Source organism: Macaca mulatta, chromosome 11, assembly GCF_049350105.2.
Source record: "Macaca mulatta isolate MMU2019108-1 chromosome 11, T2T-MMU8v2.0, whole genome shotgun sequence".
In the NCBI taxonomy this organism is placed as follows: domain Eukaryota; kingdom Metazoa; phylum Chordata; class Mammalia; order Primates; family Cercopithecidae; genus Macaca; species Macaca mulatta.
This window is the reverse complement of record NC_133416.1, coordinates 127650099-127675900: the sequence shown is the minus strand read 5'-3', so window position 1 is coordinate 127675900 and position 25802 is coordinate 127650099. Positions and strand designations below refer to the sequence as shown.

The 25802-nt window shown below is 53.3% G+C and overlaps 1 protein-coding gene across 11 annotated transcripts in view; it reads left to right on the top strand.

Moving 5' to 3' along the window:
• Window positions 1-7117: 7117 nt before the first annotated feature.
• MSI1 (musashi RNA binding protein 1) overlaps window positions 7118-25802 on the top strand; it is a 28223-nt gene continuing 9538 nt past the window's right edge. For 3 of the 11 annotated variants that reach the window (XM_077955420.1, XM_028829982.2, XM_028829981.2), the window contains exons 1-10: window positions 7118-7269; window positions 7429-7469; window positions 8030-8111; window positions 8211-8295; window positions 11563-11604; window positions 13164-13256; window positions 17234-17282; window positions 18411-18493; window positions 19284-19401; window positions 22589-22669. In XM_077955420.1, coding sequence (XP_077811546.1) covers window positions 7211-7269; window positions 7429-7469; window positions 8030-8111; window positions 8211-8295; window positions 11563-11604; window positions 13164-13256; window positions 17234-17282; window positions 18411-18493; window positions 19284-19401; window positions 22589-22669 — 733 coding nt within the window. In that variant the 5' untranslated portion in view covers window positions 7118-7210. Of the gene's footprint in view, window positions 7270-7428; window positions 7470-8025; window positions 8112-8210; window positions 8296-11562; window positions 11605-13163; window positions 13257-17233; window positions 17283-18410; window positions 18494-19283; window positions 19402-22588; window positions 22670-24671; window positions 24729-25802 lie in introns of those variants that run through there. The other 8 variants (XM_077955421.1, XM_077955419.1, XM_077955425.1 and 5 more) reach the window with 6 other exon arrangements.

The window sequence follows — 25802 nt, the reverse complement described above, 5'->3', positions numbered from 1 at the left end:
ACAGAGGAGCTATCAAGCTATGGAAAGACATAGAGGGGGCCAGGCAAGGTGGCTCACACCTGTAATCCCAGCACTTTGAGAGGCTGAGGCAGGTGGATCACTTGAAGCTAGGAGTTCCAGATCAGCCTGGGCAACATGGTACAACCCTGTCTCCACAAAAAATACAAAAATTAGCCAGGGGTGGTGGTGTGTGCCTGTAGTCCCAACTATTCTGTAGTCCCAGCTGTTTGGGCGGCTGAGGTGGGAGGATCGCTTGAGCCTGAGAAGTTGAGGCTGCAGTGAGCCTGATCATGCCACTGCATTCCAGCCTGGGCAACAGGGTGAAACCTTGTCTCAAACAAACAAACAAAAAAACCCAAGAAACAAACAAATGAAACCCACACACAAAAAAAGCCACCATGGAGGAATCTTAACTGTGTGTTACTAAGTGAAAGAAGCCAATCTGAAATGGCGACATACCATGTGATTCCAACTATATGACATTCTTTTTTTTTTTTTTTTTTGAGATGGAGTCTCGCTCTGTCCCAGGCTGCAGTGCGGTGGTGCGATCTTGGCTCACTGTAAGCTCCGCCTCCCAGGTTCACGCCATTCTTCTGCCTCAGCCTTCCCAGTAGCTGGGACCACAGGTGCCCGCCACCACACCCGGCTAATTTTTTGTATTTTTAGTAGAGACAGGGTTTCACCATGTTAGCCAGGATGGTCTCAATCTCCTGACCTCGTGATCCGCCCGCCTCGGCCTCCCAAAGTACTGGGATTATAGGCGTGAGCCACCGCGCCCGGCCTATATGACATTCTTGAAAAGAGAAAACTATGGATCAAGATCAGAGGTTGTCAGGGGTTGGGGGAGAGAAGAACAAATAGGTGGAGCACAGAGAATGTTTAGGACAGTGAAACTACTCTGTATGACGGTATAATAGGAGATACATGTCCTTATGCATTTGCCCAAACCCATAGAATGTACAAAACCAAGAGTGAACTCTAAACTATGGACTCTGGGTGATAACAATGTGTCAGTATAGGTTCACCAGTTGTAACAAATGTACCACTCTGGTGGGGGATGTTGACAGTGGGAAAGGTTAGACACATGTGGGGGCAGTGGGTATGGGGAAATCTCTGTACCTTCTCATCAATAAAAATAAAATCTACTTTTTAGACTGGGCATAGTGGCTTACATTGTAATCCCAGCACTTTGGGAGGCCGTGGTGGCGGAGGATTGCTTGAGTCCGGGAGCTTGAGACCAGCCTGGGCAATGTAGTGAGACTGTGTTCTGCAAAACAGAACAAAACAAAAATTCGCTGGGCATTGTGGCGTGCATGTGTGGTCCCAGCTACTTGGGAGGCTGCGATGGGAAGACTGCTTGAGCCCAGGAGGTTGAAGCTACAATGAACCCTCATTGTGCCACCACACTCCAGCCTGGGCAACAGAGTGAGACCCTGTCTAAAAAAAGAAAGAAGGCCGGGTGCTGTGACTCACACCTGTAATCCCAGCACTTTGGGAGGCCGAGGCGGGCGGATCACGAGGTCAGGAGATCAAGACCATCCTGACTAATATAGTGAAACCCCGTCTCTACGAAAAATACAAAAAAAAATTAGCCGGGCGTGGTGGCGGGCACGTATAGTCCCAGCTACTCAAGAGGCTGAGGCAGGAGAATGGCGTGAACCTGGGAGGTGGAGCTTGCAGTGAGCTGAGATCATGCCACTGGACTCCAGCCCGGGCGACAGAACAAGACTCTGTCTCAAAACAATAAATAAATAAATAAAGTATATTTTAAGTAGGGGAAGTTTGTAAAACGGACTGATTATAAATGCATGGCTCTTAATCGGCTTACAGTAAATTTTCCTTGTCTTGCATGGACAAGAAATGGGATGTTCCGGATAATTCAGAACTTTGCTTGGATATTGCATTTTCTTTTGTTCTTTTTTCTGAGATGGAGTCTCACTCTGTCACCCAGGCTGGAGTGCAGTGGTGCGATCTTGGCTCACTTTAACCTCTGTCTCCCAAGTTCAACCAATTCTCCTGCCTCAGTCTCCCGAGTAGCTGGGATGACAGGCGTGCACCACCATGCCAGGCTAATTTTTGTATTTTCTGTAGAGACGGGGTTTCACCATGTTGGCCAGATGGTCTCGAACTTCTGACCTTGTGATCCACCTACCTTGGCCTCCCAAAGTGCTGGGATTACAGGCAAGAGTCACCGCGCCTGGCCAATATTGCATTTTCAAAGAATGAGAACACTGAAATACTCTGCACACTAAAACCATATGGATTATAATTTAATCTTTAATTTTGTTGTTTTCATTCTCAAAGGCCCTTCAATAGATCTTAAAGCTGTGTTTCTCCAAGAGTGGCCATGGAAACCCCTCAGCTCTCAGCCTCCTCATCTGATAGAGGTGTTTGTTCAAAAACTGCCATTTTATGAGACCCCATCTACCCCGAGTCCACTTGACCTACAGTTTTAGAGTAGTGAAAGTCAAAACATGAAAGTTGATTATCATCGCGCTTAAGAGATGCAGACATTCTGCTTAAATGAGTTTTGTATCATAGAGTAGACTCCTTTACCTCATCTCCTTCAAGTCTTTGCCAAAACATCACCCTCCCCATGAGAATGTTGATTTAAAATTGCATCTCAGGTTCATGCCTGTAATCCCAACGCTTTCAAGGGCAGAGGTGGGCAGGTCACCTGAGGTCAGGCGTTCAAGACCAGCCTGGCCAACACGGCGAAACCCCATCTCTACTAAAAATACAAAAAATTAGTCAGGAATGGTGGTGGATGCCTGTAATCCCAGTTACTGGGGAGGCTGAGGCAGGAGAATTGCTTGAATCCAAGAGGCAGAGATTGCAGTGAGCCGAGATCACGCCACTGCACTCCAGCCTGGGCGACAGAGCAAGACTCCATCTCAAAAAAACAAAAACAAAGAAACAAACAAATATATATATATATAATTGCATTTCACCTTCTTCCCCATGGTACCCACCCTCCCTATCACCCTTCCTTCTCTGTGGCACTTACAACATCTAACTGAACACACCATTTATTTATCTATTATTTATTCATTCACTCATTCATTCATTTACTTATATGACTCATCTCTAGAATGCAAGCTTTACAAAGGCAGCTGCTGGGACTACAGCACCTAGGACAATGTCTAGTACATAGAAGATGTTCAGTAAATACGTGCCAAGTTGCATAATATCATTTACTCACTGTCTTTCTCAAGAGGATTTTTTAAAAACTATAAAGCAAATTCTTCTTTTATTCTCTGAGTGTTCTGTATATGTAGTACCAGAGAAAAAGAGCTGGAACCACATCCTCTAATCTCTTAATTCTGAAGTCTGGGCCAGTTGCTCTAAAGATCATTTTTCCTTAATACCACTGAGATCCTCAATTTACTATGAGGATCATGCGTTTACAACTGCATTGTCCTGTGAGGGCTACCGCTAGAAGGACTTGTGGCCCCTACTGTGAACAAAATGGACTGAAGGTGCGCGACTGAGATAAACCTGCACTGAAAGAGAACTTGTCTAAGTCTAACCCATGTTACTGTGATACTAACAAGCTACCGACCAAAAGAGATAGACCTTCTCGGAGATCCTGAATGAAGATGCTAATACATGGATCCTATCTCAAGCTACTTCTTACACAGCCTTGGCTGACTCTGAACAGATGCCCTTACCCATTTCCTTTTTTTTTTTTTTGATCCAAAATTTGTTTATTGAGATGGTTTCCCACTCATCTTGATTCAGAGTGCTTTGAGTGCTGCTTCCTCCTGAAGGAACATCCTTCTGTAGCCTTCTTTTCCTTCTGTAGGCTGGCAGAGAACAGTGGAGCAGGCAACACACAAAACTGCCGTTTGTGCATGGCTAAAGACCATGGTGATTTTATAGCATCCTGGGCATGTCACATCCATGAAGTAGGAATCAGGACTCTGCACCAGGCGTTCTTCTTGTGTTTTCTCTTCTTTTCTGGAGAGGGATGACGGAGATCCGTTTCGAGGGGCACGTTCTCGCTCTCGTGGGTAGGTTGCCGCTGCCGGAAAGGACCCATTTCCTATCCTTCAAGCTCATCTGGCCAGCAGCACCAGCACACAAACCAAAGTCCAGAACACTGGGAGATCCCTACTCCCTGCACCTCTCCAATGACTCTTTTTAGCTTCAGACCTAAGAAGAGTCAGCTCCCTAATACTGCAGAGGCTACCTGCTCACCCTCGTCTGTGTCTCTCCTACGACACAAACTGGAATGTTTTTGTGTTGAAATGGTAAGAAATGCCTTGTGTGGGTTGCCCCCCAGTCCCCAGTCCAGGGGATGCTGAGACACTGTGGGGCAGAGTAGGGGACACAAACAGGAAAAAGCAAGTTTGTTTCTAGTGTTATGCTCACAGGGTGGCAGGATATACCTGCTGAGCGTTCCCAGAAGGTCCCCAAGGAAACCATTACTGTAAGTCTCTCACTTTCTTCTCTGCATGGTGGCTGGGGTTGGGGGAGGGAAGGAGGGCTAACAAGAGGGGGATGGGCACCCTTCCAGGGGTCAGAGTTATGATGCCCAGGAATAAAAGGTGTTGAATTCAGGATGGATGTGAAGGTGAACAGAAAAGGGTTTGTCAACAAGGGTTGTCACTGGATTACACGGGATGGATTACACGGGATGGGGGAAGGAGTAGAAGGTGAGTTGGGAGGGAGGGGCTTCTGTGGCACTGAGACCCCCAGCAGGAATGGGGAGAAGGGGTGTTGGCCGCCTAAGCTTCCTGCTTTGACCCTTTCTTGGCTGGTTTCAGTCAGGGAAGTGAGGGGTTCTAAGGCTTGAATATGGAAAGGTGGGGATATGGAGAGGTGGGGATATGGAGAGGTGGGGATATGGAGAGGTGGGGATATGGAGAGGTGGGGATAAGGAGAGGTGGGGATATGGAGAGGTGGGGATAAGGAGAGGTGGGAATAAGGAGAGGTGGGGATATGGAGAGGTGGGGATAAGGAGAGGTGGGGATATGGAGAGGTGGGGATAAGGAGAGGTGGGGATAAGGAGAGGTAGGGATAAGGAGAGGTGGGGATATGGAGAGGTGGGGATATGGAGAGGTGGGGATAAGGAGAGGTGGGGATATGGAGAGGTGGGGATATGGAGAGGTGGGGATAAGGAGAGGTGGGGATATGGAGAGGTGGGGATAAGGAGAGGTGGGGATATGGAGAGGTGGGGATAAGGAGAGGTGGGGATATGGAGAGGTGGGGATAAGGAGAGGTGGGGATATGGAGAGGTGGGGATAAGGAGAGGTGGGGATATGGAGAGGTGGGGATATGGAGAGGTGGGGATAAGGAGAGGTGGGGATATGGAGAGGTGGGGATAAGGAGAGGTGGGGATATGGAGAGGTGGGGATAAGGAGAGGTGGGGATATGGAGAGGTGGGGATAAGGAGAGGTGGGGATATGGAGAGGTGGGGATAAGGAGAGGTGGGGATATGGAGAGGTGGGGATAAGGAGAGGTGGGGATATGGAGAGGTGGGGATAAGGAGAGGTGGGGATATGGAGAGGTGGGGATATGGAGAGGTGGGGATATGGAGAGGTGGGGATAAGGAGAGGTGGGGATATGGAGAGGTGGGAATAAGGAGAGGTGGGGATATGGAGAGGTGGGGATAAGGAGAGGTGGGGATATGGAGAGGTGGGGATATGGAGAGGTGGGGATAAGGAGAGGTGGGGATAAGGAGAGGTGGGGATGTGGGGATATGGAGAGGTGGGGATAAGGAGAGGTGGGGATATGGAGAGGTGGGGATATGGAGAGGTGGGGATAAGGAGAGGTGGGGATAAGGAGAGTGGTCCCGCAGCTCCCCTGGCAATCCAGAATACTTTATCAGGGTTGTTCCCAGGCTGGAGGGAGGGAATTTTAGGGGTACCATGAGGTGACTCCCAGGAGCCTTGGGTGCAAGTACTGGGGGATCCCAGAGACCCAGAAGATGGGGGTAGAAAGGAAGGTGTTTGTCTTCATGGGGAGTAGCCTCAAAATAAGAGGTATTGAGGGAAGCCATTCCAAATGCAGTGGGTAGGTAGTTTAGGCTCTTCCAATCGGATGGGTGGAGCTTAGACCTCTGCAAAAGAAGGGGGTCATTCGGAGGGGACGGGGCACAGCTAAGGCGTTGGGCTCCTAAACTGGAAACGGGAGGCTCTAAGAGGCACTGCCTTTTCCTCCAGCCTCAGTGTGGTGGGGGTGGTGAGCGTCTGAAACCGGGTTTCCCGAATCAGGACAGAAGTCTGGAGCTCACAAAAACCGGCCAGGGAGGGAGAGAACCAGGGGAGACTCCTCACACCGGGGGGTGGGGGTGACGGCAAACTGGGAACCCGGGCTTGGGGCGGGGGAGTTTCTCAACAGACTATAGGGTCCACTAATGGGGACAGCAGGGATTTGGGGAAGCTAAGGGGGACTCTCACTTTGGGCACCAAGGGCTGAGGACGGATTGGGGAAGCGGATGCGGTTTCTACTGGGGTGCTGATGGAGGTTCCCCACGCGGGACGCGAGGCACTGAGAAGGTCCCCAAACTGAATATGGGATCGTGGGAGCGGAGACAGGACTCTAAATTAGAGCCCTGGGGTGGGGGCGGGGGGCTCTGAATTAGGCTGGGAGGAAACTGGGGGCTCTGAGGGTGGCTTCTCGCTCCAACTGGGGAAATGGAGCGTGTGGGGACTGGGGGGCACTGGGGCTATCTCCCCCCCGACCCGAGGAGATTGGGGTTCTCTTCAATTCTGGACAGCAGGGACCTGAGTGGGAAGACCGGGGAGGGTTCTCGATCCGGAACCGAGCTACCTTGAAGGCACCGGGAAGCGCTTCATTCCGGGAGGGCGTTCCCGCGGCCGGGCCCCCGCGCCGGGGTGGGTGGGGGGTGCGGCCGCGCCCTGGTCCCGGCCCGCACCGGGATTCGGGGTCTCGCTCGGCCCCGGGGACCCGGGAGCCCCGCGGGAGGGGGGTCCCGGCGCCGCCGCCTCCGCGGGCGCCCGGGCGCGCGGGCGAGCGCGGGGCTTTATGCGCGCAGGGCGGCGGGGGGAGGAGCCGGCAGGTCGGCCCCCGGCGGGCCCTCCCCTCGGCCGTCCCCGCCCGCCCGCCCGAGCGGGGTCGGGGGAGGGGGCAGCATGGCCTGTCCGTCCGGCCCCCTTCGCCGCGCTCCTCATCTGCCCCGCGCCGAGCGCCGCCGCCGCCGCCGCCGCCGCCGCTCCGCTGCCCGCGCCGCCCGCGGCTCCCGATGGAGACTGACGCGCCCCAGCCCGGCCTCGCCTCCCCGGACTCGCCGCACGACCCCTGGTACGGCCCGGCCCGGCCTGCCTGGCCCGCGCCCGCCCCGGCCCCGCCAACATGGCCGATCCGGGTCGGGCCGGGCCTCCCCGGGGCCCGGGCCCGCGCCCCCTGCGCCCTGGCGCCCGGCGCTCACGCGGGCCCTTTGTGTCTCTCCTCCTCCCGCAGCAAGATGTTCATCGGGGGACTCAGTTGGCAGACTACGCAGGGTGAGCGAGCCCAGGAGCGCCCGCCGGTCCGGCAGGGCACCCCGGACCCCCCGGCGCCCCGGACCCGGACACCCCAGCCCAGCCCTGCGCCCTACTGACCCCGGGCGCCCTCGCGCCCTCTTTCGCGCCCCGCCCGGAGACCCCGAGAGCGACGGGCGATCCGCGAGCGCACCCGGCCCAGCGGGTGGAGGGGAGCAGATGAGGGGTTCAGGGGGTATCGGGGGGTGGGCTGGGCCCCCGGGACCCGCCGGCGGCAGCGCCAACTCCGCTCGCACCTGCGGCTCAAACTTTTGTGAGGCTGCTCCCGGAGCGGCGGGAACCCGGCCGGAGCCGTCCCCCCTCCAGCCCAGCTCGGCCCTCGGCTTCCCGGGGCCCCGGTGGGCGCCAGGAGGCTCAGCGGGAACGGGGCGAGGGCGGTGGGGGGCGGCGGCAGTGGAGAGCGCGCGGGCAGCTTGGCGCGGGGGCGGCCGGGCCGCTCCGGGGTCACCGGGGGCAAAGGACGGGGGAGGGGGGAAGGGCGCGGGGCCCGGGCTGGTCCGAAGGCGGGTGTGTGGTTACAGAAGGGCTGCGCGAATACTTCGGCCAGTTCGGGGAGGTGAAGGAGTGTCTGGTGATGCGGGACCCCCTGACCAAGAGATCCAGGTGAGCCCCTCACCCCCTCCTCCTGCTCCCGGCTCGCCCCCCTCCACCCGCCACTCACTGCCTTGTAACCATCTGCCTCTCCCTCACTACGGCGCGCAGGGGTTTCGGCTTCGTCACTTTCATGGACCAGGCGGGGGTGGATAAAGTGCTGGCGCAATCGCGGCACGAGCTCGACTCCAAAACAGTGAGTGGCCCTCGGGGCTTCGGGGGTCCTTTGGGAGAGGGAGGCTGCCGGAGGAGAGGGTCAGGACTCTCCCCAGGGGACAGCTGGACGGGGTCCGTGAGGAAGGAGGGAGTTTTTCTGAGTAAGAGGGCTGCCATGCTCTGAAACTTTGTCACTAGAGTTGGGGGGGAGAGGGAGGAGAAAAATCCCCGGCTTGCCATGAGATGCTACATCCCCCCTCCACTAGGCCTGGTGAGGGGAGAGGCAGCTGCCACCCTCTCCCTAGAAGTACTAATCATGATGCCTCAGAGCAGAGATTGGGGTGGGGCTAGGTCCCTCCCCCAGCCCAAATTGGGTGAGTCAGGGTAGCAGTGACCCACCCGGTGGCTTCTGTGAACTCTAACTAGTATTTGGCTCAGCGACACCCCCTCTTCATCCAGACCAATGGCAAAGCATCCCTTGAAGCCCCCTCCCTTCCTCCTTCCCTCCTCCCCCGACTTTTGGTCAATGAGCTCCTTGCTTTGTGTGGAAGACAGGGACCTGCTTTGCCCACGGAGGGGATTTATGAGAAGGGCTGTAGCTTGCCTGGAAACGACCCTTTGGAAAACTAGATCATAGGAGAAGCTGCTTGGTTGGCATTCAGACTCCTGGAACATTTTGCTGTTGTCCCACAGCTCCTTCGTGCCTTAGACCCTGCAGGGGGCGCTGGCTCCAGGGCAGATGGAAAAGGAGGAAAGTCAGAGGAGGGGGTTACCCCATCTGATGGGGGTGTCTGTCTGCCGGGGTCAGGGATAGTGTGGATCTCTTCTCTCCATGCTCCCTGGCTGTCCCCCAGTCCTGGGCCTCTCTGCTTGGGTGCTTGGGTCAGTCCCTGGCTCCTGTTTACCTGCAACAATAGCTGCTTGTGCCCAAGAATTTGTCAAATTACCGCCTGTCCCCAGCTCCTGTTATCTCTGCCCAGTGGCTCCCGCTCCTGCTCGCAGTAATGAGCAAATGAGGCCAGGCCTCAACTTTGCCGGCTCTGAAAGGATCTTCTTGGCGCAGCCTGAGTGACCCAAGCCTGGAAATGGAGAGACAGTGGCCTATTGTTTTTGGTGATTATCTGCCATCAAGCTGCCTGTTCTGCTACCATCCCCTGTCCTCAGAATGCACTGATGGCTTCTGCAGTGCTGAGGAAGCTGAGATTTAGGGGCTGGGGGATGGAGGAGTGGAAGATTGATAAAGGGGAAGAGAATGAGGGAGGAAGGAGGGTGAGATGACTATCCTTAGGAGATGGGGCCGAAAAGAGCCAGGGCTTTGTCTGTGTTTGGCGTCCTCCAGCCTGGGAAAGGGGGTGGGAGGGAGGTTTACTGTGGGGAGTCTATTTTGAGTTCTGACTTTCACCTTTTATTTACTTGTTGGGTTTTATTTATGTTGCCAGCTGTGAGTCACAGTGGAGGTGGGGTGTGTCAGGGATGGGGTGTGCGTGGGTCTGTGGGAACATGGCTTGGGTACCGTCTCCCCATCGGGGTCTGTGTAGGGGGACTGTGTGTGGTGCGCTGGTGGCTGGGGCGGCTGCTTCTGGGAGAAATAGGATGGACATGTCCGTGGAGGTGTGGAATTGAAACTTCAGGCGGGAGAAATGGGCAGTTGTGATTTTTCCCCGGAGCCCAGTGGGACTTGGCAGGAGAGGAGCCATTGCCCTAGTGTGGATTTTGGAGGTTCCATCTCTGTGGACAGATTCCAGTGGGGGAGCCTGTAGGAGGCTAGTTCCTGGTCTGTGCCATTCAGAGAGAAGCCAGAGCCAGCTGCCTAGAACGAGGCTGAGTTTTGAACACAAGGAACTTTGGGAAAAGACAGATCTTCCCTGCGATTGGCTGGTGAACTTATGAATGACGTCCACCCATGTGGGTGGCAAAAAGCTCTGGCCTGACCTGGCCCCGTAGGCCCTGCGTGGATCACAGCGTCTCATGCCCTGTCTTTTGCTGTTTGTCATACAGCTATAGTACCCAGGAGTACACCCAGATGCCTCTTGATTTTTCCCTCTAGTTGTTCACAGCCAAGGGCAAAGGTGGCCTGCTGGTAATAGCACCTTTGTTTGTGCAATGAAGGGCAGTTCACAAAGGGCCGCTTTCACCCGCGTTATCTCATCTGATTCCCCGCAGCTGCCCCTGGGAAAAGCGGGTGTGATTGTCCCCACTTTGCAGATGAAGGAACTGAGGCTCAGAGAGTTCGAGTGCATTACCAAGAACTTGTCCGTGGTCTCACAGGCTTGGCAAGAGGCCCAGAGTTTCTAAGTTCAAGTCCCATGCCCTTTCACGTCACCGAAGACTGCACTCTGCCTTGCCCCAAGCCCAGCTGCATTATCAGGGAGCTGTTTGCTCACAGCCTCAAGGAGAGCTGTTTGATGTTGATAGTACCGGGAAAACAGAACTGAGCCTACTCCTGATGGTTATGAACTGTCATCCTGTAGTCTTTTGCAGACAGAGTATTCCCATTTGCAGGGTTTCCAAAGCCTGAATTGCATACCTTACCTAGATAGGTCATCTGTGTGAAGTCAGTTACGCAAGGAAGGCCCTCGATTTACCTGATACTTGAAGGAATAAGACGGCTTACATTGTTTTTGTTTTTGTTTTTGCTGTGAGCTAGACACCATGCCAAGTGCTTTGTATGCATTATCTCCAATAATCTGCTGATGACCCTTTGAGGTGGGTGTTATTATTTGCCCATTTTGCAGGTGAACTTGACCCTGACGTTCAAAGAGGGGAAATAACCTGTCCATAGTCTCACAGCTGGGCAGCAGTGCAAATGGAATTTGAAGCCAGCAGTGGGACGTTAGGGTCTAAATGCTTAACTGGCTGGGCACAGTGGCTTATGCCTGTAATCCCAGCGCTTTGGAAGGCTGAGGCGGGTGGCTCACCTGAGGTCAGGAGTTTGAGACCAGCCTGGCCAACATGGTGAAACCCCATCTCTACTAAAAATTCAAAAATTAGCTGGGTGTGGTGTTGCGCACCTGTAATCCCAGCTACTAGGGAGGCTGAGGCAGGAGAATCACTTGAACCCAGGAGGCAGAAGTTGCAGTGAGCTAAGATCGTGCCACTGCACTCCAGCTTGGGTGAGAGAGTGAGACTCTGTCTGAAAAAAATAAAAATAAATGCTTAACCACTATTCTGTCCTCCTAGAGGCTTTTGTGATTTCTGTCACCTTTGTGTCCTGGGAGGAGAGAGGTCCTGAGGGCTGAAGGCTGTGTGGTCACTCTTCTAAAAATGCGATAACCAAGACCCCTTCTACCTCTCCCTTTTCTTGTAGATTGACCCCAAGGTGGCCTTTCCTCGGCGAGCACAGCCCAAGGTAGGTGTGTCTGTGTCTGGGAGGAGCTCTCTTACTGCGGGCAATGCTGAGCAGTGATTTTCCCAGTATTTTCTGCTCTGGAAGATGCTTCTGGAACCTCTGCTTGGAGTGTTTGTGGAATGGGCTGGGCTGGGAAAAGGGAATTCTTCACGTCCTTGCTCTGTGGCCTGAGCAAGGACACGTCTTTCCATGTGAGCTCTGGAGTGGACTGGAGAGGGGCTTGCGTGTGTTGGGAGAAAGGGGAGCTACTCAGAGGATTCATCGTCCTGTATTTGAAGCCAGTAGAGTTTAGAGCCTGAGTCTAATTCCAACATCATAGACCACAGCCTTAATGCCCAGGCCTCTGGAAGTGAAATACAGGACAGACTTAGACCCTAAGGCTGCCCTACAGTCAGGCTAGGAAGCTACCCTTGGATCCCCCCAGTCACCCTTTGCAGAGGCAGAGGGGACCACGGACTCTGTCACCTGTTGTCTTTCAGTTTAGATGTCTATGGCTGCTTTCTCAATGCTCTCTTACCCTGCTGCTCTGGCGAGTTCTCCCAGTGAGAGGGGCAAGGTGTGCAGAGAATGGATTTCTGAGCAGTTGAGCGATACAACACTCAAAAAACTTTTGGTGCAGGGCAGGGGCCTAACAGTCTATTCCAGGCCTCAGGGCAACTAGCCAGGTCTTCCTTGGGAAGCAATTGAACATAGAGGACAGGAGGAAAGACTGATTGCAGAACACAGGGTCAGGACCCCTGAGTTCTCATGGGTCCTAGGACGAGGTCCCTCTCCAGGAGAGCTCGCTTTCCTCCTTTGCCAGGTGGAACTAGAGCTCTTTAAGATTCCGGGCCAGTGAATTCCATCAAGGCCCCCAGCTCCTGCCAGGGCTGAAGGAGAGGAAGAGTTTTGGGAGACAGGAAAGGGGCATATCTGGAAGGGTCCAGTAGAGGGCCTGAAAGCAATTATGGAGCAGGTATTCGAAGGAAGCCGCACCAGGGAGCACATGGTCGGAATTGGGTTAATTCCATTAAGCAGTTTGGTGACAGAAGGTGCTTTAGTGTTAGGATGGGGCTGGGAATTGCCGCGGATTAGCCATGCGCTCCTGGGGTAATTAGGACCATGTGTTCTTCCTAAAACAGGGCTGGGGCCACCGGGCTGCCAGAGGTTGTGTTGGGAGGAGGCTGATGAGGAAAATGTCGGCATTGAGTTCAGGGAGACTGTGATGGACCTTGGGGGTCTCCCAGGAGGGCCGGTGGGGTCTTAGAGTTAGTCTGTGGGTCTAAGTCACCAGCCCGCCCCCTTCCCTGTGTTAGTCCTTAGGGAAGGCATTTTCTGGACATAGTCCCTAGGGAGGGAGGCAGGAAGGAGGCACACTCGAGCCAGCCAGGGTGTGGGTGCACAGCTGCCCATAACAGGCCTAGAGGCGGGGGTCCAAGAGGGAGCTTGGGGGGCCTTTCAAGAGGCTGGGGCCACAGAGAGCTTGTCAGCTGGCATCCTGGCAGGGGGGCTCGAGCCCCTGCTGGTGGCGGTAGGCCACAGGACTCAGATGCCCACTTTCTCATTCCCTCCCCTAACAGATGGTGACTCGAACGAAGAAGATCTTTGTGGGGGGGCTGTCGGTGAACACCACAGTGGAGGACGTGAAGCAATATTTTGAGCAGTTTGGGAAGGTGGGTTTAAACTGGGGGCGCTCGCTGCTGGGGCTGTGAACATGCTGTAGAATGGGGCACTAGCAAGCCGAATTCAGCCAGGTCATTCAATTCCTGCAAAAGATGAGAGCCAGGCTGGATCCTGCTGTGGGGGGAGACCAGGCCAATCCACCTTGCAGCCTCCTGGCTCATCTGTGATCCTCAGACTCAGGACATCCCTAGGGACAGAGAAGCCACACAGTAGCTGGCCCTGTTGTTGCCCTTCCACTGTATTTTTCTCTTATCTTCATTCTCGCAAGGGAGGCAGTGCTCCCCGCAGCCAGTTCAATCAAGTCACCCTGTGGCCCCCTGGGAGTTTGCACCTGTCCAGGCTGCGGGCTATTGAACCTTTCCCCACTCCTTCCATTCGAGGATGATAAGGAGGCAATAAATATGACTCCCAATTGTACTCGGCACCCTATTTGCACAGGTGGGGAGCTTGGAGCAGGAGCTGGGGGGCTGCTGGTCCCCTGGGTATTGGGGGAAACTGATGAGAGCACCCCCCCAATTCCTGATCAGGCCCGGAGGATTGACTGTGAGCTCTGAGGGGCATGGAGCTTTAATTTCTGGGCCTCTGAAGAGGTAGATGTTATGGTGACATCTGACAATAGGGTGTCCTCTGAAAGGTGGACAATGTGAACTTTGGGGTCCCATGGGGAGATGGCAGAGAGGGGCCTAGGTTTGAAGTCTAGGAGGGAAAGAGGGTTGTTTTGCTTGGGGCCGGGGTCCCTGGTCTTTCTTCTTTTAGGTGAGACAGGCGAGAGGCTGGGTCTCTACTTTCCCATCAAGATACTTCGAGTCACCCCCAGGCAAGCGAAGGGGGATGTGGCCTGGGAAATGGGCCTGGGATTGTGTGTGTGTGGCAGGGAGGTGTCCCCTGGCCAGCTGAGGCTGGTGGTGTGGGGGACCAGAGGCCTTGGCTTTCGTGCCTCGGTGGGCACCTGGGTCCGGGATGGAGGGCAGGTCGGGCGGGCCTGGGCCCCAGAGGGTAGAGCGCTCCTGGGAAGCAGCAGGCCCGGCTCGGCTGCGGCAGGGTGTCTTTGTGTCTGAGCGCCGAGCATTAGAGCTCGCACTAATCTGATCCAGCAGCTGTGATTGGAGGCCGCCTGCCCCCGGGGCCGGCGTTGCCATGGCAACCGGGCCCCAGGAGAAGCCGTCAGCGGCCGCGTCTTTTGTTCGGGCCTAAATCGGCGTTGGCATGTGAAACCGGCCCGGGGAGGCCAGGGGGAGCCGGAGAATAGGCTGCCAGGGAGCGAGGGGGACAGCCGGGAATGCCAAGGGCCCCGCGGCGGGGGGCCCCCCGCCCGGATCGAGGGGCCGCCGCCGAGGGGGGAACAATGGTCAGCCGCCATGGCTGCCACTCAGGCTTAGCGGCCGCCGAACTTGGCGGCTCGGCTCCCACTGGTCAGCAGGCCTCGGCCGCCTCCCCTCCCCCCGCCCGATCCCCCCTGCCCTCGGGTTCCCATGGAGACCAAAGCCTATTAAGGACACTGGGCCGGGAGCCTCCCTCCCCTCAGCTGGCCCCAAGAGGGGACACCGGTGGGGGTAACCCGGACCCCCAGCCATCTTCCTTGTCCCCTGCCCTGGCCTCAACCCCACCGTCCCACTAGGGGCCTCTCCAGCCAAGGCCCAGGTTGAAGGCTGTAGTGGGGCCAGGGATGGTGTCCTTCCTTCCAGGGTTGGGTGGAGGAAGACGAGAAAGGTTGTAGATATGGTCTGAATCCATCTGTGGGTCAGGCAGGGAATCGGAGCTGTAGGATTAGGGGGGAGGGTGTGGCCGGTTCATTCATTCATTCAAAAAATGATTGAGCCGCAGTCAAGGTGCTCAATAGGATGGTGTCATGGCCCTAAATGACACAGATGCTGTCCTCATGTAACCTTCAAGCCAATAGTATCTGGCTGCTCTCTCTCCAGCTTTGCCATGCTCCCCCATGTAACTATGGGCAAGTCCCTCCCTTGTAAAGATAACAATAATAGCTGTTATTTATTAAGCACTTACTGTATCCCGGATGCTGTGAGTTAAGAGTGTTACATGCACTATCTCACTAAATCCTCCCATAGCCATGCTCGGTGGTGCGCACCTGTAGTCCCAGCTACCAAGGAGGGTGAGATGGGAGGATTGCTTGAGCCTAGGAGTTCAAGACTAGCCTGGGCAATATAGCGAGAACCCATTTCCAAAAAAAAAGTGTCTTTCATTTAACTTCAGCCTGTAAGATAGACACTGTTATGCCCATTTCACAGATGAGGAACCAAAGCCAGAGAGACATCAAGTCACCTGCCCAAGGTTACCCAACCAGCAAATGCAGGATTCAGGATTCCAACTCAGGCCCATCCTACCCAAAGCCTATGCTTTGATCACAATCCTTCTTTCTGGGTTTCTGTTTCTCATTGGTTAAGCAAGGGGTGGGGAAGATGTGCTGAACCTGAAATGACTGTCCCATTCAGGTGGTCCGGCTGATTGGGGATTGGGACTCAGAGTGGGTCCATAGGGTGGGAGTGAGAGTGCCACTCTGCAGCATGGGCCCCGGTGCAGGCAGCTGTTTGAGAAGAGAGATGTCATGAGATTCTCCAGGGACCTTGTTGCTCCTGGCTCAGTGGGATCCTGGTTCTCCCAGCCGGAGTCAGAGGCCCACTGTAGCTTGATGGCTAAGAAGAGCTGGAGGATCACTGTAGTTCAGGGTCTTTAATGGGGCAGGGGAGGGCCTTTAGAAGCTGGATGATGGGGTTGGGCACGGTGGCTCACACCCTTAATCCCAACACTTTGGGAGGCCGAGGCGGGTGGATCACTTGAGGCCAGGAGTTCAAGACCAGCCTGGCCAACACGGTGAAACCCCGTCTCTACTAAAATACAAAAATGAGCCAGGGGTGGTGGGCACCTGTAATCCCAGCTACTTGGGAGGCTGAGGCAGGAGAATTGCTTAAACCTGGGAGGCGGGGGCTGTAGTGAGCCGAGATCACGCGACAGAACTCCAGCCTGGATGACAGAGTGAGACTCTGTCTCCAAAAAGAAGAAGGTGGATGATGGGCCTGGAAGTAGAGGGAAGGAGAGTAGGGAAGAGGCTGGTTACCCATGGCTTGATGGCTTGAGAAAAGTTTTTTTTTTTTCATCCTTTGGATGTCTGGTCATTTGGGGGAGGGTCGGGGCCTAGAGTAGGATTGGGTTGGGTATCAGAGGCAGCCCCTGATTTATACCAAAAGTGACTTAGACCTTAGCTAAGAAAGAAGGCAAGGAGGAGGCACCAGATGCAGGCAAAAGGAAGGTGGCACCAAGGCCTTTGGTGACCGTGTATCCAAGGGGTACCTAGAGGAAGTAACAAGAGTGGACTGGGGTCCAAGAGAGGATGGATGATGTAGACCCTCCTCTTTCCCCAGTCTCCTTCCCCTCCCCCAGTCAGTGGGAGGCAAAGCAGCCCAGGCACTGAACTCTACTTGCTTTAATTACAGCCTCTAGCAAAAGGAAACCTCAATTAGAGGAAAAGATCTGTAGCCGGAGAGGGGAGTCCAGTCTGGTTGCTGTCCTCCTGGCCTTTTACAGAAGGGATGAGACTTTTGCTTCCCCATCTTGTCATTTTCCTGCCTCCCATATTTCCTTCTCTAGCATCTTCTCTGTGCGTCCCCAGCTTGGTCAAGGTCTTGCTGTGTGATCTTGGGCAGGCAACTTCACCTCTCTGAGCCTATTTTCTTATCAACACCATGGGGATCTTACCGTGCAGAGAATGTTGGGAGGATGATGGAGCTTAATAAATGCAAGCTGGTCCATTGAGATGATGGCAATTGAAAAGGGGGTGCTATGGCATTCAGTGGGGTTGCAGAAGGAAAGTTGTCCCCTGTGCAGGAAAGAGGTTTAAGGTCAAGCCTGGAGTGGGCAAGAGGGCAGTGGGTTGCTGGAGCCCCTGTTCCTTGGTGGTGGTGGGTTCTGCTGGTATCTGCTGGGTCCTCCATGGCGGGCTGTGTTTCAGGTGGACGACGCCATGCTGATGTTTGACAAAACCACCAACCGGCACCGAGGTGAGTGTGGCCCCCTCCCCCTTCCCAGGCTGGGCCCCGTGGTCAGCCAGGGGGCTGCAGGTCACAGCTGCCCTTTCATCTTGCCTCCTGACATCCTATCCCCCAGGATCTGCGTCCTCTCCCGGGCCTGGCCTTACAGAAGGCTTTTGTCCCGCTATTTCCTGTGCTAGAAACTTGCCGAATTGCAGACACACAAGAGGAACAGAGGAGTACCTCCTCAGCCCCTGCAACCCACTGAGCCTCCTACCCTCACCTTAGTGGTGTCTGCCTCTGCCCAGGCTTACCTTGTCCCTGGTAACCAGAGCTTAGGCCAGGCCGCCCAGGGTCAGGCTGACTCCACAGCTCCAGGCAGTCACCTCCAGCCCAGCCCCCAGCCCCCAGCCCTCAGCCCCGTTGCCTCTGAACCTGTGAGAGTCTGGGCCACACCGTGTGTACCCCCTGGCTGTTTTCTCCCGAGGGCCTTACCTTCTGAGAAATCCCTTTCCAGCCCCTGGGGCACACTCAGGAGGAGACGGGATTGTTTCTCCAGTTGTTTCAGGACTTTTAGTCCATTATGGGAGTGGGGTATGTGCTCTGTGTGTGTGTGTGTGTGTATTTGTATCTGTGCAAAAGGGGGTATCTGTGCCTAAATATCTGTGTATATCTGGTATGTCAGGGTAACTGTACGTGTAGAGCAGCCCTGAGAGTGTGTGTGATACGCACGTATCTAGGTGTGTGCATGCGTGAATGTGTGTATGTCTATGTACATTTGTATGTTTGGACATGTACACCTTTGTGTAAGTTTAAATGAGTGTGCATGTGTATTCTTTCTCCCCTCTTTGGAAACACCTAAGGACAAGAAAAAGCATGTTGAGTGTATTCTCATCACAGCTCTACCACTTTCTAACTTGCTGTGTCACCTTGGGCAAGTTACTTCACTTATCTGAGCCTTATTTTCCTCATCTGTAATCTGGGACTTGAAACCCTGTCTCAGTGGGTGGTTGAGAGGATTCCAGGCTGTGAGCAGAGCCTTTCATTAACTCTCACTTGCCAGAGAGAGAGGAGCGGGGATATTGGTGTGACCTGGGGTTGGGTTTTGACCCTGCGCTCTGGTTCTGACCTTGCCTTTATGCTTTGTCCAACCTCTAGGGTTCGGGTTTGTCACGTTTGAGAGTGAGGACATCGTGGAGAAAGTGTGTGAAATTCATTTTCATGAAATCAACAACAAAATGGTGCGTTGGGACCGGGTGCAGTGGCTCACACCCGTAAGCCCAGCACTTTGGGGAGGCTGAAGTGGGCAGATTACTTGAGGTCAGGGGTTCGAGACCAGACTGGCCAACACAGTGAAACCCTGTCTCTACTAAAAATACAAAAATTAGCCAGGCATGATTGTGCGCACCTGTAATCCCAGCTACTCGGGAGGCTGAGGCAGGAGAATCGCTTGAACCCAGGAGGTGGAGGTTGCAGTGAGCTGAGATTATGCCATTGCACTCCAGCTTGGGCAACAGAGTGAGTGAGACTCTGTCTCAAACCAAACAAAACAAAACAAAAACAAAAACATGGTGAGTTGGGATTGGATGGAGCACAGGTACAGAGAAGACTGGGGCTCCTTGGGGGGCCTGCCAGGGAAGCTTTGAAGTTCTAAACGGAGGCAGAGGGGCTCAGAGTGAGTGGAGGCAGAGCCAGTTCTCCCACCCCCTGAAAACCTAGACAGGAAGGCAGTGTTACACGGTAGTTACTCGGGCAGATGACTTCCCTTCTCTGAGCCTCAGTTTCCACATCTGTCAAATGGGAGTGGAAAAGCTCCTCCATCATAGTATTAGTGTAAGCATTCATTGAACGATTGCATGCAAAGCTGTTTACACACTCCCTAGCATACAGTGAGTGCTCCATCAGTGGTAACCATGAAATTGTTTTCAGGTGGACAGTGAAATTAATAAAATTAATAGAGTCTTTCCAGGGAACAAGAGGGCTAACGACCCTAGCTCTATGGGAAAGACTAACTGCTAGGTCTCATTGCAGGTGGAATGTAAGAAAGCTCAGCCAAAGGAGGTGATGTCGCCGACGGGCTCAGCCCGGGGGAGGTCTCGAGTCATGCCCTACGGAATGGACGCCTTCATGCTGGGCATCGGCATGCTGGGTATGCGCGAGCCTGCACCTGCGGCTTCTTTCTGTCGGAACTGCTCCCAGGGCTAGCAGGGGCTGTGTGGGTGTTGTACCTCCTCTGTGGTCTGCCCTCCACCTGTCTGAGTCATTGGGCAGGAGTAGGGACTAGGGATCCCTCCCGTCTGGCAGTCCTACCCAAGGTGGGGTGGTTTGGTTGGGGGGTGCTGCCCTCTGGTGGTAGCCAGCAGAAAGGTCCAACCATATTAATTGGTCCTGTCAATCTGTCCGTTCTCTCGTCTATCCATCCCTCCATCTGTCCATTCCTCCATCCATTCATCCATCCAGTACACAGTTATTGAGCAACTCTATATGCCAGACATCATGCCAGGAATGGCAACAATGACTTTCCTTGGAGCTTTACAATCTGTCAGGGAAAAGAAGTAAGAAGATACATAGATTTCAGATGCAGAAGTGTAGGGTGCGGAGAGTGTGGTCACAGGGAACTTGACCACGACTTGGAGAAGTGGAAAAAGAAATTACATTTAAGTTGAGTCTGCAGGTGGAGTAGGAGCCAGTGATGGGGAGGCTGGAGAGACGGGAAGGGGAAAAGTGTTCCAGGCCTTTGGAGGGGCAAAAGGAAGGCTGCCTGGTCTTATTCATTCAAGTAATATTTATTGAGCAACTTCTGAGAAGTGGAGCCTGCTCTCATGGGGCTTCCCTTCAAGTGGGAGACAGGAGTAAATGGGCACTGCCTCTACAGAGTGACTGGAGGCTGTGGGAGGCCCAAGGAGGCACCTAAACCCACCTGGAGGCTGGGGAGACTTCCTGGAGGAGGTGAAGGCTGCCATGAGCCTTGAAAGCTGAGCAGGAGTCAGCTGTGCTTTGGGTCCAAGACTGAGGATGGTAAATCTGACTTCGGCCCCCAGGAAGCTCAGAGGCTCCCTGGAGAGATGAGATGTGTACACACAGAAAGACAACAGTACAAGGGGGTCTTTATGCCAGGCCTGGGGGAGGGACGCACAGAGAGGTATTCTGGGAATTCAGAGGAGGGGGCACAGCATGGGCTAACGGGTCAGAAGTGGAGGAGGTGAGCAGCCTCCAAACAGGGCACAGTCTTCCTTGAAGTTTTCCTTTTTTCTTTAACATGTTATTTGGAAGTAATCCCAAACTCAGAGGAGCTGCAAAAATAAAACAGTACAAAGAACATCCGTATACCGTTATCAGATTCACCTGTTCTTAACATTTTGCCCCCATTTTGCTTGATCGGTTTTACTCTATGTGTAGACATGTGTGTGTATGTGTGTTTGCAAATATGGATGTATACATATATACACACACACACTTGTAATTTTTCACTGAATCATTTGAGGGTTAGTTACATGCATCGTGGCCCTTTACCCTTTGATGCTTCCTAAGATTAGGGATATTCTTTCACGTAACCACAGTGTAGTTATCAACTTCCTAAGTTTATAATTGATACAATATTTTTATCTAATCTACTTTCTATTTTCCAGTTTTATCAATTGACCCAATAATGCTCTTTTTTTGTTTGTTTGTTTTTGGTAGAGACGGAGTCTCACTATGTTGCCCAGGCTGGTCTCGAACTCCTGGCCTCAAGCAATCCTCTCGCCTCAGGCTCCCAAAGTGTTGTGGTGGTAGGCATGAGCCACTATGCCCAGACCAGTAATACTCTTTATAGAATATTTTTGTCCTTTAGAACAAGATCCAGGCTACAGTCAGGTATTGTAGTTAGTTGTCCTGTCTCTTTCACTTTGTTTTATTTGGAACATTGAGAAAGTTTTCTTCTAAGGTGATTCATGAGCTGTTTTCACCCTTCATTTAAAAAGTGAAAAAAAGTCGGGCACTGTGGCTCATGCCTGTAATCCCAGTACTTTGGGAGGCTGAGGTAGGCGGATCACCTGAGGTCGGGAGTTCAATACCAGCCTGACCAACATGGAGAAACCCCGTATCTACTAAAAATACAAAATTAGCTGAGGGTGGTGGCACATGCCTGTAATCCCAGCTGCTCGAGAGGCTGAGGCGAGAGAATCGCTTGAACCCGGGAGGCGGAGGTTGCTGTGAGGCGAGATCGCTCCATTGCACTCCAGCCTGGGGAACAAGAGCGAAACTCCATCTCAAAAAAAAAAAAAAAAAGTGGAAAAAGAAAGAAAGAAATTATCTAACAAATAGTGAAATCGGTGGTTAAGAGGCTTGGAGCCAGTCAGATCTGAATTTGAATCTTAATTGCACCATTATTGCTAACTATTTGAGTTTTCTTTGAGAAGACAGAAAATCAGCACTTAAAGAAATTATGGGTAGTTTCTGGCCAGATGTGGTGGCTCATGCTTGTAATTCCAGACCAAGGCAGGAGGATCACTTGAGGCTAGGAACTCGAGACCAGCCTGGGCAACATAGCAAGACCCCATGTCTACAAAAAAATTAAAAAATTAGCCAGGCATGGTAGCACACGCCTTGTAGTCGCAGCTACTGGGGAGGCTGAGATAGGAGAATCACTTGAGCTCAGAAGTTTGAGGCTGCAGTGACCTATGATTGCACCACTCTGCACTCCAGCCTGGGCAAAAGTGCAAGATCCTGTCTCTAAAAAAGAAAAAAGAAAAAAAAAATCATGATATAAGTTCAGATAATGATCATCAGTACTAAGAAAAACCAAGGTAACATGATAGAGATTGTAGCTGATGGGAAGGAGGACGCCTGTGGGAAGATGTTTCAGAGTCTTGTACAATGAAAGGGACTCAGGCATGCAGTCATCTGGAAAGAGAGCTCCAGGCAAAGGCACCGGCATGTGCAAAGGCCCTGAGGTGGGAATGAGCTTGGCAAAGCTGAAAAACAGCAAGGAAGCCAGTGTGGCTGGAGCAGAGGGAGGGAGGGGCAGCGTGCAGGAGACGAGGACAGGAGGGAAGCAGGAGCCAGAGCTCGAAGAGCATTGGATTATTCTCAGCCAAAAAGTGTCACCTTTCAGAGCCTCGGTTTCCTGTCTGTAAAATGGGGTGCCTAACAGTACCTACCTCTAAGGCGAGTTTAACGGGATAATAGTGTGCAGTGTGCTCAGCACAGGGCTTGGCATGAAGAAGGTATTTGGAGGGTACAGCTCTTATTCATGATACAGGAAGGTGAGGGGACATGAGTGGCTCAGGTCCTTCTCCTTGAGCAGGATCCGCCCTGTGGATGAGACATCTGACACTGCCCCCTTACCCCATCAGGTTACCCAGGTTTCCAAGCCACAACCTACGCCAGCCGGAGTTATACAGGTCTCGCCCCTGGCTACACCTACCAGTTCCCTGGTAAGTCCTGCTTGGTAACCCTCTGCTGCCAGCATGCCCCTGGTTCCCGGGCAATCTGACTTCTCAGGGTGGTGTCTGGGGGTGCATGGCTGGGGGTCTGCCTGCTGGAGGCTTGGAAGGAAGGGCATGTCTGAGGAAAGAGGGCCTCTCCCCACCCATCCCACCTCCACCCCCTCCCCAGAAGCTGGGGACAGGGGCTCCCAACGTGACCCTGCATGGCACCGTTTTCTCCCAGGCCATCCTCTGCCTGCCTCCTGCCTGTCTCTCCTCCCCGCCCGACTCCGGGGTTGCCACTTCCACCAGAGAAGGCATTGGGCTTGTAGTGGGCGCCTCTCCGAGGGCCATTGTTGATTGCATCATCATGGACACCTATAATGGCCAGGCTGTAGACTGAACTCTTTCAAGTCCAAACAAGGTATTATGCTGAGACCCTATATGCTGAAAACCAATTGAAAAGCATTCTCATCACCACGCTCATTTGTAAGCCAACATAAAGATAACACTAGACCTGAAAGCAAATGTCAGGAAGCCCAGCAGTTCTGAAGTTCCCCATGATGACTATTCAATACAGTTTTCTTTGAAATAAGAAATACCAAACTTTTGCAAGGCTATATATTTATTTATTTATTTACTTGGGGGTCTTATTTATTTGGAGGGCCCCTAAGCACTTACCTCCTCTGCCTCAGGGCTGTTCAGCTTGGAGAACGTTGTGTACAGGATGTTGCCTAATTCTCTCAATAATCTCATGGGGAAGCATGCTTATCCTCATTTTAGAAATGAGGACGTAGACTCAGAGAGGAAGAATGACAAGCTAAGATGAGCCAACTAGGAAGTGGCAGAGCTGGGACTTGAACCCAAGCTTGACCTGTTCTACCTATTCTAGGGTCATCACTTTTCATCAAGCTGCCTTCCCCCCAACACACACACACACACACACACACACATATACACACACACACAGACACGCATACATACATACATATACACACACACACACATATACACACACACACAGACACACATACATACACACATATACACACAGACACACACACACACACGAGAAGAGGATTCTGGGAGATGTTTTTGGTAACAATCAATTCTAAGCCTTTTAGAGACACCCGAGGCTGGACATGGTGACTCATGCCTGTAATCCCAGCACTTTGAGAGCCTGAGATGGGAGGATGGCTTGAGCCCATGAGTTTGAGATCAGTCTGGGCAACATAGTGAGGCCTTGTCTCTACAAAAAATTTAAAAGTTAGCCAGGCATGGTGTTGTGCACCTGTGGTCCCAGCTACTAAGGAGGCTGAGGTGGAAGGATCGCTTGAGCCCAGGAGGTTGAGTGTGTAGTGAGCTGTGTTCATGCCACTACACTCCAGCCTGGGCAGCAGAGTGAGACCCTGTCTTTTTTTTTTTTTTTTAAAGGGCCGGGCGTGGTGGCTCATGCCTGTAATCCCAGCACTTTGGGAGGCCGAGGCGGGTGGATCACGAGGTCAGGAGATTGAGACTATCCTGGCTAACACAGTGAAACCCCATCTCTACTAAAAATACAAAAAATTAGCCAGGCGTAGTGGCGGGCACCTGTAGTCTCAGCTACTTGGGAGGCTGAGGCAGGAGAATGGTGTGAACCCGGAGGCGGAGCTTGCAGTGAGCAGAGATCGCGCCACTGCACTCCAGCCTGGGCGACAGAGCAAGACTCCGTCTCAAAAAAAAAAAAAAAAAAAAAGAAAAGAAAAGAAGGAAACAAACAACTGGAATCGTACCTCCAGCTTTGCCCTGTGCCCAGGGTATAGGTGGCAACTCTGCTCTGTCTCTCTCCTCTATGTCTGTCTCCTTGCCCTCCCCTGCCTTCTGGGAACTGTGCGCTCCCCTCCCCAGCTCTTGGGTCCTGTGCATGGCCTGTCTCCTCACCCAGTGTCCCTGTCGGTGCATTTGTCCTCCCTGGGCCATGTCTAAGGGGCCTCCCCTGCTTCTTCCTAAGCTGTTTTACGTTTCATTTTAGAATTCCGTGTAGAGCGGACCCCTCTCCCGAGCGCCCCAGTCCTCCCCGAGCTTACAGGTCAGTCGCTCGGATTTTGTATACCTCTCAGGCCACATGGGGAGAAAGAGAAGGGGCCCAGGGAGCTTCCTGGGGAAAGCTAACGGGATCCTTTTCTCCTGCCCGCCAGCCCTCTGGCTGTGGGGACACAGCAGCCTGTGCCTGGGCACTGGCCAGTCTGGGCGGCTACATGGCCCTTAAGGGTGGGGCATAGGGCCAAGCCAAGCAGATGGAGGCAAAGTCACTCATTCATCCATTTGGCAAATATTTATCTAGCACCTTCCTTGTGCCAGCTCCATGGAGGCTCTGGGATCCCGCAGTGAACAAGCCAGGGTCTCAAACTGATTGCAGAGTGGGCCGGGTGGGGACGTCTGCACTCGGCATGGGCGTACCTGCCCTCGGTGCCAGCCAGCTCTTGCCGGGAGGGGATACAGACTCACTGTGCTCAGATCTCATGTTTTTCCAGAGATGCCAGAAACCTGGCTTTTGCTTTCGTATGAATTTGTCCATTATTTTTCAATGTTGGCAGCAGATTCTAAATGTTGACAACACTGTGAGCCAAATGAAATATTGCCAAGGGCCGAATCCAGCCCTTTGGTGACTTCTGGACCAGTAGGGTGAAGGTGACAGGGGGCCGGTTCCCTGACTGGAACCTTCACTTGGGCCAGCCAGCTCAGCTGCAGGGCTGGCCTTGAGCCGAGGAGACTGCGAGCACGTGGGGTGGGCTGCACGGGGTTTCTCTGTCCAACCTGCTTCTCCCCCACCCCACCCCCAGACTCTCCCCTCAACCTGGCCATGTGTGGAAGATGTGAGCATGGACCTTGCTTTAGATAAGACCTTCCTTCCAAGGAGTGCTCAGGGTTCCCCCAAAATGGGGGAGAGGCAGAGAAACCTGGAGTGAAGGAAGGGGTGGGAGGAGAACCCTAGAGATGCAAGTGACAGAGGCTCTTCCCTGAAAAGAGGGAGAGTTTGGCCAATAGTTGTGGGGGTGGAAGGCTGGAAGGAGGTCCTTGTTACTCATTTAAGAAATATGTGTTCTGGGTCTGGTGGCTCATGCCTGTAATCCTAGCACTTTGAGAGGCCAAAGTAGGAGTA